This window comes from Pseudoliparis swirei, chromosome 2, assembly GCF_029220125.1.
Source record: "Pseudoliparis swirei isolate HS2019 ecotype Mariana Trench chromosome 2, NWPU_hadal_v1, whole genome shotgun sequence".
NCBI classification, from domain to species: Eukaryota; Metazoa; Chordata; class Actinopteri; order Perciformes; family Liparidae; genus Pseudoliparis; species Pseudoliparis swirei.
This window is the reverse complement of record NC_079389.1, coordinates 8,538,454-8,557,752: the sequence shown is the minus strand read 5'-3', so window position 1 is coordinate 8,557,752 and position 19,299 is coordinate 8,538,454. Positions and strand designations below refer to the sequence as shown.

Here is a 19,299-nt window from a genome sequence, read left to right as displayed (position 1 = left end):
CCCGCGGCTCGCGAGCAGCATGCGGCTCTTTGCCTGGTGTCATGCGGCTCTTACGTTCATATCTAAGTTTGTGTTTTTTTGTATGTGCGTGTTCGCTTCGCTTGAGTTCAATACGGTATTTTTCGTCAAACGCGCATGCGTGAGATGAAAAAAACGCAAAGTTTCCCAGTAGGGCACGGGTCTCAAACTCGTGGGCCAAACACGGAAAGACCACATCCGAATGTCGAGCGGGCCGTTCTACGGTGGGTTACGCGAATGAAAGTGTCCGAAAATCAAACACTGCACTTACGCCATGAACGCCGCATTATGGGCAGCTGGATGTCCCGCACTTTGGCTAAAGTAGTTTACGGTGACGCTTTCTCCAGCCGCTCTCAATTCAGCGGACACGGTGTAAGAGCAGCGTTGCGGGAGAACCGCATCCGAATGTCGAACACTCTCTTCGGCTAAAATGGTTTATTGGTGGGCGTTTGATTACTCCAGCCCCCCATAATGCGGGGGGCTGTTGTCTTAGTACTGTAGGAGTCCATTTCTGTCATTATCATGTTGGTGTGTGACATTTACAACAAATCTGGCTGATCAGAGGTGTGTGTGTGCGTGTGCGCGCGCACACATATGTGTATGATGTGGCTCTTTGCGGTGACACAGTAAAAAATGTGGCTCTTAGTCTCTGACTGGTTGGCCACCCCTGCCCTATACACTGTCGCTCACGGTAAACGCATTCGATCGGGAGCGCGCGAGGATTTTGATAAAGTTAGCGGAAGGATCTAAGTGACAACATCCGGTTTTGCAAAGTTAGCGGAAAGAACCACGTGAAACAACATCCGTTTATCAAAATAAGATGTCGACAAATCATACACGAACATATAAAAGTAAACAATGAACTGATGTATCTTTATAGATCATTTCTGAGATTTAGCTTAAATTATGCTAACATTAAAACATTTACTGGACCAAGGAAGAGTTTATAAAATTAGTCAGACTTTTGTATGTTAAGAAAAGTCCTGTATATAGATTTCCCAAGAGTTCCAGGAAATGAATAATGCAGATGTGTTCCATACATATCTGAAAACTCATACAATAGCAATCAAACAATTTTAATGTATCAATTAGGACATTTTTCAAAGTAAAAGTCCTAAATGTTTAAAGAAATCTATAATTTCTTTAATGTTTGAGTTGCTTTATATATGTATTTCCTCATAGTCCTAGGCAATAATGCTACACAATAAATAGAATGCTTCAATCGACTCGGTGATCGGTATTATCGGTGATCGGCAGATACTGATTTCAGTGATCGGTGATCGGCACCAAAAACCTGATCAGTGCATCTCTAATCATAACATCATCAAACCCTAGATGGTATTGAAAAGAGAACGTGCTGCATAGTAATATTTATTTTTGATTCCGTTTCCTAAAAGAAACTGCTTTCTATGAATGCATTCAATCAATGGGTGGGGGGGGGGGTGGTGAGTGTGCTCACCCGTGTGCGCGCATCACGGCAGAACTTCGATGTCGGTGCGCGCATCGCTCTGTCACGCGAGCCGAGAATTGTTGACGGGGGGGGGGTAGACGAAAATTACAGAGTGGCGGGTGGAGATTTCACCCTGTTATAATGGTAGGGGAAACACTGGAGTTGATAAGCGTGTCTTCTTGTCTGATCAATACACAACTGTGAGGTGCGTGAATGGACAGAGCGGCCAGCTGCTGATCACTCACTCAATAGCTCGACCTGCACGAATAGACGGTGCGCGCGCAGCGCGCAAACATTTTTTTTGGGGAGCACCGAAGACCCATTTTGACCCAGGAAAAACCCTGTGTGCGCCCCTAAATTTTCTGCTTGCGCCCCTAAAATTTTAAGTTAGGGGCCACTGTGCTCCTAGTAAAAAAAGTTAGTCTGGAGCCCTGTACATTTTATTTTGTATTTTCTTTATTATTTTTTCTATAATGTATATATATATATATATAAATATTTATTATTTTTCTTTATTTTATATACATTTTCTGATTTATTTTATTATAATAATTTAGATCGGAATATATAAGCTTTTTTTGCTTCTACCTATACCGTTTCAGTCTGTTTTGTATATTATATAGAATACTATTATATTGTATTGCAATGATTGACTGAATACAATACAATACACAACAACAACAACATCAACAAAAACAACATATATGTTGTTATTTGGTTCAATGTGTAAAAATACCCACGCACTGTATCGCAAGTTATATTTGCGGGGGGCGGTGGCGGCTCTCTGCACACCGGGCCGACGGCGCCCCCCAGCGGCGGGAGGAGGGTCTGCGCTCCGGCGGCAGCTCTTACGTCTCGATGTGTCACACAGAGTCAGGGCGAGTCTCGACTGCAGACATCGTCGAGGAGCAACCATGATGCGCATCAATAAGAAAAGACCCCTTCGCTCCTCTCCAAACGGTAGGACATCTCTATTTGTGCGCGTGCATTCCTCGTGTGACAACACGTCATTTCCCGGTGTGTCGACGGGCGCTTGTGGATGCGGACGGCAGCTCGCAGCGGGAGCGGAATGAGACGTGTTGTCTAATGTCCATCGGTCTGCTTATCCTCTCATACACCGCGCCTTGTTTCTCGTGCTTGTGCTTGTCCTGCAGCACCATGCGGCAGCCTCAGCACCAGCAGATATATCATGACGCAATAGTTGTTATTGCCCGAGTGTCAGAGAGGATATGTATCCACACTAGAAGTGTAATGTGTTATTGGCTGCCATAAATAGATTCCCATTGGGCAGCTCTGGTGCGCAAACAGGCTGCTGGAGATCACTGGATGACACCCGGTTTCACGCAGGTGGAGAAGAAGAAAAAAGGCAAGAAGAGTGTTCTGGTTGGATTATGAGTCATTTTACATATATGTGTATATTTATTTTACATACGCGTTATATCTAAAACCGGGTGTGTTGCTCATGGAGCAATGTGTGACGTAATTACAGGCCTCCCGGATGCTCCCAGCGGAGCGGAAATGATTAGATCTGATCTGGTGAATTTATTGTTTTCACTCTTTTCATAACAGAGAGGGAACATAAAGACATTTTGAGAGGCTCCCCTTAAACTGTCTCTTTGCATCTGTGTGCTGATGTGTGTGTGTGTGTGTGTGTGTGTGTGCGTGTGTTTCTCCTGATACCTGGAGTAAAGACCCGCCTCCTGTACAACTCTGTGTGGGATCCTGTAGCATCATTAACCAGAGTTCATTCATCACATCATCAAAGGTTTCTCAGTTTTACTGCTGTCTTGGAAACAAGAGTGTTACTTCCTCCTTGCACTTTTCTTTGCACGCGTGTGTGTGTGTGTGTGTGTGTGTGTGTGTGTGTGTGTGTGTGTGTGTGTGTGTGTGTAAATGTCTTCCTCCTGGGGGTTGAATACTTTAGCATATTGTGCTCCTCTATGATCAACCCAAAGAATGTATAGAGCTGTGGATGTCGTCAGTCGTCCATGTGTCCATGGTTACGACATCAAGTAGGCGCCCAGGGGAGGCGGATCAGCTCAGCTGTGGACCGAAACGGGGTCAATACATTGAAATTGAGAGGGACAGCATGGCGGGGGGGGGGGGGGGGGGGGGCAGAGAAAGAAAAAAAGGGGAGGGATGATGACAAAGCAGAAGAAGGGGGACATTCTGGGGAGATTTAAAGAGATGAGGAGGAGGTGAGTTAAGGATGAGGACATCTGAGACATCAGAGAGAGACACACTGCAGTGCAGGGGGCCAGTTGTCATGTAGAGTTCCACCTGAATGTATATCTTCTTCTTCTTCTTCTTCTTCTTCGAAGCTGGAAAACCAAAGCAGTCGGTCTCCCACTGACCTGTTTGACCTGCCTATCTGGGGTCAAAGGTCACCTACAGGTCAGCAACTGTGGAGCTGGTCCAGTATTTAGCCTTTTTGCCCAGTGGCACTTCATCGTTGTGGCTGCTTGCTGGCCCAATTCTGAAATCTATATCAACGAGCTGTCAATCAGAGCTGAATCGCTGGGAATCTAAAAATCATTTCAAGTAAATTTTCAAGCAAGAAAAACAAAAAGTTCTCCGGTTGCAGCTTCTCGTGAAATAAAATTGGCTGCTCTTCACTTCTATGATTATTAATGGAATATTATCGGCTTTGGGACGGTTGGTCGAATAAAACAAGTCACTTTGGGTTCATAATAATTGGCATTTCATAGACTATTTGATGAGCCAGGAAAATAATCAGCAGATTAATCAATAAAAAAGAAAATCCTCACATTTTCATTTATTTTACGATTGACTGATATGATTAATCAATTAGTCATGTATTCCATAGAATGCCACCGGATGTCTTCAGGTGTCTTGTGGTGTCCGGCGTCCAAATGGATTAATGATGTACAACTAACAGAGAAAGTTTTGCGATAAACAATTAAATAAAGTTCTCTTAATCTATTTCCCATCCACTAATCAATTAATTGACAATACGTTTCAGCTGCGCTCCCGGGGGCCCTTTGCCCTTCGTCTCGATGAAGCCCACAGATGTGACGACAATGAGGATGTGAGGCTCCCTGTGGCCCGACATTAGATCCTGTTGGTTTCCCACAGTGCTGGCAGATTACAGCCTTTTAAAAGACGGCTCCCCGCTGACAACGACGCCCACTCAGAGTAATGAGGCGGAGCACCGGCGGCGGGATTGTCATCAGTCATGGTCTCACAACACAGATTGAACTGGCAGAGAGCAAGAGAGCATCACGCTCACACTCTGGATTCAGCGCGTGTGACTGTGATGACGTCGAGTTCGTCTGTGCGGAGGCGCGCGACGTCAGGACAGAGTCACGGCGGATAAAAATAGACCCCACTGTGCCGAAGCTCTTACACATGAATGCGCAGCGGTACGCACACACCAGCTCTCCTTTTGTCGGTGTGATGGCGGATGAACAGAGTAAACAACACACACACACACACACACACACACACACACACACACACACACACAAGCTCAAAAGAGGAAATGTAAACATTGACCTCTGAGGGTCTTTTGAAGCAGCTTTCAGCTCAGGCTAGTCGTCTGCCCCCTTTTCCTTTCCTCTTACCTTTCACATTTTCTTCAAGAACCATTTATTTGATCTCTCTCTCTCTCTCTCTTCCTCCGGGTTCATATGTGTTGCGTGCGTGTGAATTGCAGAGGAAGAAAATCCATCTACTGACAGCTTGATTGTCCTGTTGTCTGATTCTCACCCTCGCTGGATGCCAACCCGGGCACGGCCTCCGTTTCCTCTCCTCTCGCTGCACATACGCTTGGCAGAACTCGTGTTATTCAGGAGCAACATGAGCCGCCCGTCACGCTGCGCCGTCCAAAGGAACAGTCCCACTGAGCATGGACTGGATGTGGTGGAGCAATCCACGTTACATGAGGGCCAGGTCTGAGTGGTTGGTAACAGTTGTACAATGAAACAGTGATTATATTTAATTATCTGTTGCATGTTGGATATGGAGACATTTAAAGCATTTCCAACTGACTGTGTTAGAGCAGCGTCTCAGTGAACCGCAGGTCAGATTACTGCCACGTTGGGTATTTATATTCATGGGACCTATGGACGGGGATTGTTGGTGATTTAGTCCGTGATTTATTATCATGGTACGTTTGTGTGACATTTTCAGGTTTCCAATATTACTCAAAGATTTGAAGGACGGGGCGTCAGAGAAAAGTCACAAGATAAGATAAGATAAGTTAATCCTTTATTAGTCAGGATCACAGCAGCGGGTGCACATTAGAGCATTAATACAAATAAAAGATACAAAATAAAACACAATAACAATACTAAGTACTAATATTTATACTAAAATAATAAATATACAGAGGAAACCTTCTATATACACAAGGCAGTGACCAAAGTGAATTTCCAGCAGGTTAAAGCGTCCTGCTCCCCGAGATAAATCCTTTTGATCTGAACTGTTAGGATCTGTGTGTTTCCTGTTTTATGTTGAAGTCCCTGTCTCGTTTCCTGTTTCCCTGCTCTTCCCTCCCTGTGCTTGTCTGTTTCTTTCCTGATTGTTTCCAGCCACGCCCTGACCTCTACTCTTGAGCTTCTAGATTCTAGAAGCTCAAGAGTAGAGGTAGCTCGCTGCGAGTTCGTTCTAGAATCTAGAACGAACTCGCAGCGAGCTACTGGCAGTCCTTCTATTTAACTCCCTGTGTAACGAGCTACAGCTGCGACGTTAGTAGAGTGGCTTCAGGTGTGCGCCGGAGCGCGCCCGGCTCGTCCTCGTCGCCAGGTGCGCAACTCTCTAACAGCGCGCTCCGAGGTACCGGGTGTCTCGGGCTGAGGTGGGACCCCGGCTGGCTGAGTCCTAACATGAATGACTACCTGATGTTTATTCACAAAAGAAACAGCATGAGAATTGTTTGTTGCGTCGAACAGTTGAAACTTGTTTGCGTCGGTGTGTCTTTTCGTGGCCGCTCGAAGCGCTTTGCTTTTGATTATGCACTATTTAGACACAAATACCCTCCTTCAAAAAATCATTCTAAACAGGAAAGAGGCAATAAACACTTTATTAAGATTTCCACAGCGTCCCCGAATGTTGAGCAGTTTGGCTTAATTCATTATATCTCTGTCTGCATGTCGGTTTGATTTTAATCCGTCGGATCACAAATAGCACCAAAAGGTGACGACTCAGTGTTTCACTTACGACAGCTGTGTGAGAACTCACCCTTTCCCCCCACTGACACTGTTTGTATTAGCACATTATCAGAGGGAGTCGGGACTCACAGGAAACCACTCAACTCTCAATAACTGCTCATCTCAGAACGGAGCATCATGCCAAGACATCCAGCTGCCACGAGTTATTCATCGCTTTAACCCAGCGCGTAATGGAGCCTGTACTGGGATGCCAGTACAGCAACCTCCAGCAGCTTTGTAATGATGTCTTTATTCCTCTGAGATCAGCTTTCATCTCAATGAAAGGACGACATCGGTTCAAGGTTGCCCGGTCTGTCTCAACTGTTTCTATGGCGACGGCAGATGTTCACTTTGTGGTTTCCTTCTTTCAGGCCTCTGTCATTGACAACCGCGTGAGCACTCGACAACACAAGGGAAACCAAACGACATCTCCAAGAACCGACGCGGGCAGACGGCAGGTTTGATTTTGAGTCGGCTCGACATCGTTTTCCGCTCTTCGGCTCTTTTATTCTAGAAATCCATCCTCGGCCCCCGCCGTGACCCCCGCCATGTCCGGGAAGGAGCGTAGCCCCCGGCATCGGCCGTGGTCGGTCTACCGGGCCAACACGTTTGATCTCTCAGCGGAGATGATGGGGCTGGCTCTCTCAGGTAACTAAGTAACTGCTACCATGGTAACCTGTTCTACCACATCGGCGATGAAAGGGTGTTAAAAAGACCTCCTCTCTTCTCTCTATCCCACAGGCAACAGTCAGGATCCAGACGAGCCCGTGCTGGAGTTTAGTGTGGGTGAGTTGATGGAGAAGAAGGTAGCAACGCCTCGTCTCCTTTGGGGCGTCGGGACAGCAAAAGTGAAAAGTCAATTCACGTGCACACTTATTATCACCACTCACGGATCATCAACCGGTTTTAGACAACGTGACACGTGTGTGCAGGATTACAAAATGAGGAGGAAGCCGTGAATGCACTGCTGCACACTGGATGTGCTTCATGTGTTTGTTTACCGTTCACTGACAGCTTCATTTCCACCGGTAGGCCTGATGAGACGAGGTAGTTGAGCGTGACACTAACAACGCATTGATCCTCGTAACGACAGCGGCGAGTGTGTCTGTGTGCCCAAAGCTCTCCACACAGCTTATTCCTCTTTATTGTTGCCCCATTGTTGCTCCTCACACAAACCCACACCGGCTGACGCCTTCATTCATTACGATGTATTTACACCGTCCAGCCCACGCCGGAATAGTGCACCACGTGAAAATAGTCCGCAACAAATGGACTTTTTTTACTTCTGTTTGAGTAATGTTCTCTAAAAAGTGACATTGTACATTAATGAGGGTTTCAAAATTGAAATTGGAATTGAAAGGCAGACTCCTAAAAGCATTGTTGGTATACAAATGCAACTGTTTGCGAAACATGTTCACCATCTTATCTTCAATTGATACCATATTCATGTTTACAGCTGCCGATAATTAGGCTAAAACATAATTTGATGCTGCTTTGGATGATCTTGACACAGCATCATTGATCATTGGGAACACCACTTGTGTTCATCCTGAGAGCAAATGACTGTAAACATGGTGTTCCTTCCATGGCTGAGGATTAGTGGCCATCCCACCATTAAATCCCACCGTTTCTAATCTCTTTCTGCGTTTCTGCGTCGCCGCAGCCTGCAGCGAGCTGGTCACTCCCTCTCTGGACCGTAAGCCGACCAGCTTCGTTGCCGTCAGCTGCACCACTCCGCCCCAGGCCTTCTGGACGAAGCACGCTCAAACAGAAATCATAGAGGTATACGCCGCTGTTCGCTAACTCCCCTCGCCTCCCGCCTGCTGTTTGGAGACTTTGAAACCAGCTCAGCTGTCTCTATCTCTGTGTTCAGGGCACCAGTAACCCAATCTTCCTGAGCAGCATGGCGTTCTTTCAGGACTCTCTGGTCACTCAGCAGACGCAGGTCAAGCTCTCGGTCTACGACGTGAAGGACCGCGCCCAGGGCACGGTAATGCCCGTACACCAGAATCACTCCTTACATTAACACTTGACTCTTTGCAGTCTTCTAATGTCCTATTAGGAAGTGAATAGAAGTTATTATTTACTAAATCCTTAATAGTCAACAATTTACTGCAGTGGAAATCCTCTAAATCAGGGGAGTCAAACTCATTTTCACTGTAGGCCACATCAGCGTCACGGCCGCCTCTTAAAGGGCCGGTGTAACTGAAGCGATGTATAAACCACTCCCGAACATATTGTTAAATAACTCTCTTTGCATTTGATTGTTTATTCGAGAGTAGAAATATTGTACACAAGAACATTTCTCTAATATTACAATACAAATCCATTTAATTTGTAACCTTCAAAATAAAAGCACAGGATATAAAGCTGATCATGTGTCTTTCAAGCCGTCAGGGGCCGCATAAAATGACGTGGTGGGCCGCATTCGTCCCGCGGGCCTTGTGTTTGACACTTGTGCTCTAAATCCTGTGTGTGTGTGTGTGTGTGTGACAGATGTACATGCTTGGTTCCGCCATGTTTTCTGTGAAAGAGCTGCTGCAGGACCAACACCACAGACTGCACCTGACGCTGAGGTAACACGCTGGGCCTTTTTTCCCCTCGACGGGCGACGACGTGACGTTTGAGTTCAGGGTGTTTCATTCGGTGCGTGTCACTGTGGGTCAGATCAGCGGAGAGCAGCGGCGTGGGGAACATCACCGTCATCGCCTGGCAGATCGAGGAGAAGCGCGAGCAGAGAGCTCCTGTGGCCCGGTTACAGAGAGGAGACACCGTGAATGGAAGGGTGAGTGGAAGCGTTGGGGGTGATTCATTGACTATTTGTTTGGCGTAAAGTTTATCAGCAAATATGTTGTACAATCGATTAATTTAAATTCTTTTTTCCCCGCACAATACTAAACATTCCTTAGTTGTGAGCCTTTTCGGCTTTTGTCTCGTGATGAATCGACAGTTATACCTGTACGTGTCTGTTGGTTGTACAAAACAAACCTCAGAAGGCCGTTTGAGTTTTTTTTTTTAGGCCCAATTAAAAAAATTATGAGAATAATAACCGAAAAAATATATCCAACCTCTCATTGTTTTACCTGTCTAATAAAGAGTAGTTTATGATGGACACCTCACGCTCGACGGAAATCAGGACTGGAATGCGATGGATCAAGTTCAACAATATTTAATGGCAAGACGTTTAACAAAAGTTTAACAATCAATCAAAGCTCACGATCGTGGCTTCGTAGTGATCCAGGCTCCACAAGTACAAGCGAGTGTTTCTGTCTAACCCAGGTCAAGACGAAAAGAGCGATTTCTCCCAGCACAAAGAGGTATTAGTCGTCAACAGCTAATCACCTATTCTCAAAGGTTAGTCCTTTGTTATTCAGTCCCGCAACACCTTCTCGTTGGCTAAAAGTCTGCTATCAAAATGGAGGGGTCAAAGGTCACGACCCCGGGTCACGACATCACTTCCGGTCAAACTACTAAAAAAAGTCCCTTCACAATAAATGTCCAGTATGTTATTCTCCGGATTAAAATAACGTCACGGGCTTCAACCGTCTTCGACATTCCTGAAATACTAACTAACATTCATCCCCATGCAACATACATGTAAAACGTACCTCTTGCCATTCACATTTTAACATCACATACAGTCAATTCAGTAAACAGTGTCTTTCCATAATGCTCGGCAATAAATTTATAATAGTCATAATAATATTCTCCCTAATATTTCCTATTATAATATCTTTCTATATGTATTCATTTAAAGCATAAGACTTCCTCTATCTACATGTGCAAAATCTAAATAAACTGTCACAACTTAACACTAAGCATCACCACCCTCAGCTTATTTCTCGTTGCATTGTTTTAAATAACAGATCACACACCGATGAAGGAGAAACACACCCAGGTCTTCTTTTGGCCAACATTATAGTTTGTTCTTTTGTGCATGTGTGTGTCAGATGGTTCTCCCTGTTGATGAAAGCCTGACTGAATCCATGGGCATTAAATCCAAGTCTGCATCTCTGTGTAAAGACCCTCTGCTGAAGGCTGGTGAGTGTGTGTCTATTTAAACTAGACATCATGTAACCGACTGCATTGTATGCGATGGTGATTCCCGGCTGTGGTGACACGTGTTTCGGTGGTCTTCAGTGTTTGGGGGCGTCATGTCTCGGATGTACCGGCTCCCCACCACCGACGGCAACCACCTGCGGGTCCTGGAGCAGATGGCGGAGAGCGCACTCTCCCTGCACATTCCTCGACAGTTTGTCAAGCTGCTGCTGGAGGAAGACGCCATCAGGTAAAGTCTGAACAAATGGATATTATTGTTATTATGAGGCTTGAAGGTCTTTGCAGAGCAGCAGCAGGGTGTTGTAGTGCAGCGATGTTCAACTCTCTGTGTCTCGGTTGTTTTTACATTTATTGTAAACCACAGACTTTTAAAGCCTTTGGTCTTTTCATTTCCTTCTCTTTTCCCCTTTTTTCCTTTATTTTATATTTTGCTCTGTACTAGCATCGCCAAGTGCATATCATTTTCCAGTTTTCCATCAAGTGTCTTGTAAAAAAAAAACACATTTTTGTGTTGTCGTTTATGTTCTTTAACTTGGGAAAAGAGAAATAGTTCATTCAAAATTCTGTTTCCAATAGAATTCAAATTTTTTGTTCATTTTTAATCGAAAGAAAGAAAGAAATCTACATAAATTGTGTCGCAGAATATTTCTTTAAAAATCGTCTTATCCGTTTTATATTATCCTACATGTGCAAAAAAGCTTTTTCATGTCTCCTTTGGAGACATTGAACTGTGTGTGTCCTCCATGTGATATATCGTGAACTGTGTATTCATTTTTTCTCATATTGTCAGAATCAGAATCAGAATCAGAATCAGAAACAGGTTTATTGCCAAAGAATGAATGTTTTCACAAACAAACGAGGAATTTTTTTTGGTGGAAGGTGCAACATTTGGACATGACAAACAACAATCAACGCAAGGAGGGAGGAGGAGTGGGAGGAAGAGGGAGGAGGAGGAAGAGGAAGGAGCGGGAAGAAGGAGGAGAGAGGAAGGTGGAAGAAGAGGTGGTAGTCCTGGGGGTGACAGTCAGTCAGTCCCGGGGTCATACGACCGCAGAAACATTCTTACTAACGGTGACTTGTAATGAGGATCTGAGAGGTTGGACCTGCTCAGCCGACGGTATTTAAACAAATACCAAACAGCTGTGAGATCGTAAATGCATGTGTGTGTGTGTGTGTTGTGCAGGGTGTGTGAGCTGGAGGAACTGGGCGAGCTGTCTGCATGTTGGGAGAACCTCAGGAGGCAGATCATCACTCAGTATCAGACCATCATCCTCACCTACCAGGAGACCATCAGTGACCTGCACGAATATAAAGGTGAGAAACACGAGCTCTTCGTCACATCATGTTAATGAAGAGCGCGCCGCACCAATCCAATGTGAAAACACACAAGTCAAAGTCAATCAGTCACAGGAAGTACCACACATTTATAACCTAAATGTTAGTGCAATAACCAGTGCAACATAATTATGTTCTTATGTAAAACATCACATTGGGGCGCATCTGTAACTTGTTCCGGTATTTACAGATACAAATAACCTTTCTCTTACTTTCTGCGCCCTCTCAGGTCCTTCTTTTAAGTCGAGTACACTGAAAGCTGAGAGGAAGTTGGAGTTTATTCCTACTAATCTGCACATCCAGAGGATGAGAGTACAGGGAGAGTCTGGCTATGGTAGGTATTTATACCAGCAGACATATGTGTCGCCAAGGTTTTTAATGATATTGTTTCGTCATGATCTTATTGCATACTCTTTATAAATGTCCTCTGATCAGACCGGACGTACGATGTGGTGACTATCGGTGCCCCTGCAGCACATCATCAGGGCTTCAAAGACTGCGGCCTTCGAAGACTGCTGCATCGGCTTGAAGAAGCCAGGAAGCAGTGAGTAGAGAACAGGAAACACATGAGCTCCATAGTGAATTCACATAGTTTGATTTAATGAGTGGTTGATTCTGATTTTTGTTCTCTGTTTTTTACCTCACTAAATCAGCACGTATGAGGAGGAGAGGTGAGGCGATGAGTGGTGTCCTGTAAGATTCTGGTGTTGTTGTTTTTTTTCTTCCATACTTCATCTTCTTTATCTGTTTGTTTCACCCCGCCTTCAACACACAGCCACAGCTCTGCTGGTTCTGGGTCTAAAGGAATGGCATACCAGCCTCAGGATGTTGTGAAAGCGAAAGAGCTGATTGGTCAAATCAACACTCTGAAGACACAAGTGTGTTACTACACTGAACGCCTGTCCCGATCCGCCAAGGAGCGCTCGGCCAACGCTCTGGAGAGAACCCTGGCCATCCTGTCGGAGAAGGTAGGAGGCGGCCCGGAGGACCCGGAGCGTGTCGATCAAGTGCTGAGATGTAGATTATTCTATGTTTGATCGTAGTCTTTCACTATTTCCTTCTGCTTCTCGACCCTACGCAACTTGTTATGTTCACGCTTATTGTCTGAATAGAAGTGATGAGCAGTTCTTTAGGCTGAAAATGTTTTTTTAAATGACATTTTTGAGTAAATAAAAAAAGACTGACAGAACACTGACATCGTGACGTCGTCACCAACTCACCGAAGACACAGAAACATTGAAACAACCAACATTGTCAACTTTGTTGAGCGTTGAAATATATAGCGAGGAAATATAAGATTGACAATAATTTCCAAAAATAATCCTCTCCCTGTCCTCCTGCAGACCCGTCAGCTGGTGACCGTGTGCGACTCCAAGATGCTTTTCTCGGCCATCCTCGCGCTGGCATCCGCCCGTCCAGAGTCCACTCTGCAAAGCACCCCGTCCCCATCCTCCACTTCCCTCTCCCCCTCCTCTTTTTCCCCGTCGCGGTCCCCCTCCCGCCGCCCGACCTCCCCATTCCGTGCTGCCACCTCTCCTTCTCGCCATGCCATTCCTCTAGAGGGCTGCGAAGGGAGTAGAAACAAGCGCTCCTCCTTGCAGGCCGATGAGGATGACTGGGTAAGATGAAAATACATGTGCCTTTTTGATGTCTGTGTTGGTGTGTTTTTATCTATATTTAAAATGTTCATCTGTATGTGTGTGTGTGTGTGCAGGATAAGGTTTGGCTAAATGTGAATAAGAGCCTGGAGTGTGTGATCCAGAGGGTGGACGGGCTGCTGCAGCGAGACAAACTCCAGAGCGACAGTAGCTCGGAGGATGTCTTCCTGCTCGCCAGCGAGGAAACGGGGAACACCAAGAAAGGTACACACTGCTGTAAGGGATTTCATGAGGTATCCATGGAAACCAGCAACTAGCCGTCAACCTTCAACATCATCATTCTCTCAGCAGACTCCTGCATGCCTTTCACAAAGGTTCCTGCTCCTCGTCACGCGAGCTGCTTCAGCGTTGCCGCATGTTTAGGATCTGAAACATAATGTTGTCCTTATCCAAACAAACTTTCTCTCTCGCTCGTAGATATCAGCCCAGAGGTAGAAAAGAAGTCCCCAGGTGAGAGCATCATACACCTAAATAGTGATGATGTGAAGAAAAAAATGTAATTGATAAATTAGAGCTTTATGTCATTTCAAAAAGAACCGTTTACAATATCGTAGACATATTTAAGAAAAGGAAAACATTTATTCAGATATTTAATGAACTCATAAAAGAAAAGAAGAACATATTTCGCTTTTTTTCCTCCGCTATTGTCCACGCGTGTGTGAAGTGATGCGTGTCGTGTGTGCAGGCGAGTGGAGCGACGCCCTGTACCCTCTCCTCACCACGCTGACGGACTGCTCGTCCCTGATGAGCGACAAGGCCAAGAAGGCCATGGTGTTCCTGCTGATGCAGGACAGCGCCGCCACCATCGCCATGAGCCTCACCCTGCAGTACCGCCGCGACGTCGTCTTCTGCCAGACGGTGGGTCGACGCCCTCCTCCTCCTCCTTCGCCCCTCGGTCTCGCGAACATATACGTCGGGGTTTTGGAGAGTGGCTTTGAAACACGTGGCCGTGAATTGATGCGAGTTGTGCTTGTCTTGCAGCTGACGGCACTGATCTGCGGCTTCGTCATCAAGCTGAGGACCTCTCTCTGCGACTCGGGCTTCCTCAAGCAGCTGCACACCATCGGCTTACTGGTGCAGTACGAGGGCCTGCTCAGCACTTACGGTAACCTTAACCAGAGCACATGGGTCCAGGGCCCTCACTTCTCACCACATGTCACGGAAAACTGTTTTGTGATATCAAGCAAAACATGCAGGACCACGTCGTACCATCCTTGTTTCTTTTTTAATTTATTTTTTATTATAAGACAAAAGACAATACATAACACCTAGAGGACGACGAAAGAGTGTGGACGACAAAACAGTGTCCAAAACATCATAAAGTCAGAGTATTGAGAAATGCTGTGTGTGTGTGTGTGTGTGTGTGTGTGTGTGTGTGTGTGTGTGTGTGAGCTTTTTTTATTTATTTTTTATTTAAAGAAACAAAATACATGGATGAAGGCAGATTTATATGTATGAGCGTATGCATGACCGTGGAATTGAATTGGTTTCCAGGCAAGGGAAAATAAATGAATTAAGATGAATAAACTAATCAATAAGATGACGAGTGGTGTCATGTTTGTAAAAACATAGTGAATGATGACCAGATGTCGTGGTGTTCTGTTGTAAATGATAGATGAGGTGAATTTTTCCATTGAAATATATTCTGACATTACATTTTTCCAGTGTGGGGTATGTGTGTTATTCCTTGATTTCCAGTTCATAAGTATTGTTTTCGTGTTTCTTTAAGGTGAGGAGCTGGCCATGTTGGAGGACATGAGCGTCGGAGTGATGGACCTGAGAAGTGTCACATTTAAAGTCACCCAGGCGACGTCGGGGTTCGCCCCAGACATGCTGCCGGTGATCACGGGAAACCGGAACGGCTTCAACGTCAGGGTTCCCATGTCCGGGGCGATGTTTGACACGCTGCCGCGCGAGATCCAGAACGGGATGCTGCTGCGCGTGCAGCCCGTCCTCTTCAACGTGGGAATCAACGAGCAGCAGACGCTGGCTGAGAAGTGAGTCTCTGAGATGAGAGGACGGGAAAGAGAAGGGAGAGGAGAACGGGACAATCGCTATTCTAGCTGGTTCGGTGCCTTTTGAGACATGAAATATTTCAAATGTTCATCACACATACGACACTGCCACTTATCTGAGTGGCTTTACCAAGTAACAAGAAGAATGGTTATTATTTAAACAATAAATACATTTGGCGGGGTTCAGCTTTTATGTAGTTTTCTATGAGATGAGGCATGCGGAAAAAAATAATAATAATAAAACGTTAGCCGTGTCAAAAATTAAAGAAAACGTTAGACGTGTAGATATTGCTTTGGCCGGAAAACAGATTTAAAATCCCAAAATATATATTAAAAAAAAGTCAAGGTTTGAAATAGGAAAAAAACCAATGTTGTGATTTATTATGAAGAAAGTAATGTCTCACTTCAAATAAGAACATGTATAAAAGTAATAACACAGTGATGTGTTGTATTTATGACCTGTTCAGTCATTAAGTTTTATTACAGTTAAATGATGTTGCGCTTTATTTATTCTCAATGTATTTGACATGGAGGAAGTACAAAGTGCAAAAAGAGGTTTGAATAGATGACGTGAAGGAGGCTGCTGATTGGAAGAGAACTGGGTTGAGAATATGCCATTAAAAGACATCAGTGCCCTGTATAACACTGCATGCAGTAGGATGAAATATTTTGAAATTACATTATTTATTCGGGTAGGACAAGTGTGAGAGTCATGAAAGAGTTCCACCCTGATGTCACAGATGTGTGTCCAGGTTTGGAGACACGTACCTACAAGAGGTGATCAACAAGGAGAGCATGACTCGCCTCGGCTCGTACTACGACCAATTTAAAGAGGTCCTGCCCGAAGACTGTGAGTTCACACTCATGCACTTAAAGCACTTTTCTCTGAAGGAGACATGCGTATCTCCACGTTCTCATACGTAACTCTCCCCAGGCCTGCCGCGCTCTTGCAGCACCACCAGCGTGCCCGAGCTGCTTCGACAGCTTAGCCAGAACGTGAACTCCAAGAGGAGCAAGAACGTGGAGATCTTGTGGCAGGCGGCCGAGGTAGAGCTGCCCCTCGGGGTCTCTTCGGTGCGAATTTAAAAAAAGCTCCGTCTTCCCCCTCTGATCTCTCTTTTCTTTTTCTAACCCTAAAAGGCGTGTCGCCGCCTGAACGGAGTGCGTTTCACCAGCTGCAAGAGTGCCAAGGACCGCACAGCCATGTCCCTGACCCTGGAGCAGTGTCAGATCCTGCAGCAGGACCACGCCCTCGCCCCGCAGGTCTTCTACCAGGCCTTGGACTGCATGCGCAGGTCAGCCGATGAAGACACAATCGGATTTGATTCGACCCCCCCGTGTATACAAACGAATTAGAAAAGTAAAACGGTGCTTCTGCTTCTCCACAGTGAGGGCTGCAGGAGAGAGAACACCATGAAGAACGTGGGATGTCGTAAATACGCCTTTAACGCCGTCCAGCTCAAGGCCTTCCCCAAACAGTATCGCCCTCCGGAGGGCACGTACGGGAAAGTGGAGACCTAAGCGGACTCTCTTCCGACTGGAGGAAAGATAAAAAGACTAAAGGGGGGGATGACGACGACAAACAAAACGTACCAAACACCAACTGGAACAACAGCCCTTCGTGTTGTGCTTAGTCGCCGTTAAGATGATTATTGTCCAAGTGCCAGTGCCACTGTAGATTGTTCTAGAGCGGTTTCCCCTCTCCTCCGGTCGTGCGATACACTTTTCACAGCCACTTGAGGGCCAGACAGAAGTCTCTTACATGGCAGCAGCGTGCAGACACCACTCATGGCTGCCGTGTACCAGTCGTAGCACCAGACAGCAGTCAGCTGACTCCCAGAAAATAAGATGTGCAAATGTTTCAGCCTCCAGAAAGGTGACGTGGGGCACGTGTTTGTCCTCTCGCTGCTTTCATTTGATCCGATCAGTTAAAGGATGAGGCTGCAGGTATTCCACTGTTCGACACATATGCAAGACCCAAACGTACAAGATTTAAAGATTAACTATGTTGGTTTCTGTTTGTGTTTAGGAGGTTTAAATGGTCGACATTCGGCGGAAGGATGTCGTGGGAAAAGTATTAAGAAACACACAATCCACTCTTGGTTTTGGTGTTTAAATGGGATTTATTGACAATAAGAGAAATGAAGAATCATACCAACTGTATCCTTTAAAGCTACACTCGGTGAAAAGGATTTAATTCCAGCCCTAAGCTGCATTGAGAGCCAACAGATCGTATCTTCGCTTCACTAACACATTTAGGAACAGCAGCAAGCAAGCATGCGTGTGAACGTTCTAATGATGGAAATGATTTCTCGCAAATATCTCTTAAAAATATGCTTTAAAGAAAATTCCTGAACCTTGGAGCTGCTTCCATGTGAAGTTGCCTGGCGTGGCTTTTATTAGACCATCAGGTTTGTCAGAACACATCTTTGATTGTGAACTAATTTCTCTGGACCCAAAGTCAAAGGACTTATTGAGTCTTCCCGCTGTCTCTCTTCTTCAACCACACATACATGTCCATCACTTTATCACTCCACAGCAAGCACAGCCCTTCTTTCGAAAGTACATATCTCGTACCACTTTCTGCCATTTGTATTACAATGACGTGTCATATTTTGTGGTTATTGTGTTGCTACACTGGGAGCATCAATGGACAAGTGGTTTGACAGCCCTTCGAACTTTAAGCGTTTTTATTTATTTTTATTAGTGTGTGTTCTCAGTTTTACAGCACTATGCAGAACTTTATGATTGACATTGGATTAAAAACATTTAAAAAGTGTATTAATTGAACCTGCATGAAGACAAAAAAAAAATACTACTTCATGCTATTACAAATGTATACTGTTGCGATTACCCTTGAGCCCTTGATAGATGTTTCTAGACTGAAGTGAAATAATGCATATTGCATTTTTCTACCAACCATCAACAACACTTAATCTGTCGGTTTACCAGCTCCGGGCTCCAGTTTACTTAATTGTATAAAACTATCATAGACAGAAATGTTATTTTGCTTACATGTATTTATGTTGGTCTGGCTGTTTTAGTTCTCTCCAGTTATTGAGGTAGTACGAACCTGGTTCTGATCAGTTGTACATGCACACAGGTTGGACCTGCAAGCTTTTTTTTAGAGGCCTGCACCCCCTCAGAGGAATGAAGTGAAACTAAATAATGAATAAAGGCTTGTCAATGCCAAATGTGTGTGTCAGTATATGAAAGTAGTTTGTATGGTTTGTGAATTGAGCAGTACATATGTCATCCTGATAAGTGTTGGAGAAGGATCTAAGTATCACCATTTGTTTTTCTCTCTTTCAAAAGGAGCTCCTCAAGGCTTAATTACGAACGAGCAAGCTAATTATTAGCAATATGCACAATACCGGGACCCTGAGATGTAAGCAGATTAATGCAATTTAGCCGTCATTAACTTGATTATGTTTGACAAATAATTAATATAAACTAAAGAGTATTTCCCTTTAAGGGTGTTCTCGGAAGTGACGTTTTGCCATAGATTGTATCCTTGCAAAGAATGATCACTTTGGTATTCAAACAATGACCTAGTAAACATCCACCCGCGCATGCGCGTATTTCTCTAAACC

The 19,299-nt window shown here is 45.0% G+C and overlaps 1 protein-coding gene across 4 annotated transcripts; it reads left to right on the top strand.

Moving 5' to 3' along the window:
- The first annotated feature begins 2,369 nt into the window (after positions 1 to 2,369).
- On the top strand, positions 2,370 to 18,914 carry inpp4aa (inositol polyphosphate-4-phosphatase type I Aa). Of its 4 annotated transcripts, XR_008833049.1 has the most exons (25): positions 6,098 to 6,287; positions 7,011 to 7,287; positions 7,381 to 7,425; positions 8,303 to 8,421; positions 8,513 to 8,629; positions 9,136 to 9,215; positions 9,307 to 9,424; positions 10,590 to 10,680; positions 10,780 to 10,927; positions 11,882 to 12,012; positions 12,263 to 12,367; positions 12,469 to 12,577; positions 12,687 to 12,704; positions 12,809 to 13,001; positions 13,377 to 13,652; positions 13,748 to 13,895; positions 14,109 to 14,141; positions 14,377 to 14,549; positions 14,673 to 14,796; positions 15,421 to 15,688; positions 16,459 to 16,556; positions 16,641 to 16,753; positions 16,847 to 17,001; positions 17,095 to 17,653; positions 17,736 to 18,914. XR_008833049.1 is itself a non-coding variant. In XM_056425044.1 (24 exons), exons 2-24 carry the CDS (start codon positions 7,188 to 7,190, stop codon positions 17,225 to 17,227), a joined length of 2,895 nt encoding a protein of 964 aa, XP_056281019.1. In that variant the 5' UTR covers positions 2,370 to 2,428; positions 7,011 to 7,187; the 3' UTR covers positions 17,228 to 18,914. The 4 variants fall into 4 exon arrangements, 3 of the variants coding, with proteins under 3 accessions (XP_056281019.1, XP_056281011.1, XP_056281004.1); XM_056425044.1 differs by lacking the exon at positions 6,098 to 6,287 and adding an exon at positions 2,370 to 2,428 and having other exon boundaries at positions 17,095 to 18,914; XM_056425036.1 differs by having other exon boundaries at positions 6,098 to 6,235; positions 17,095 to 18,914.
- The last annotated feature ends 385 nt before the right edge of the window (positions 18,915 to 19,299 follow it).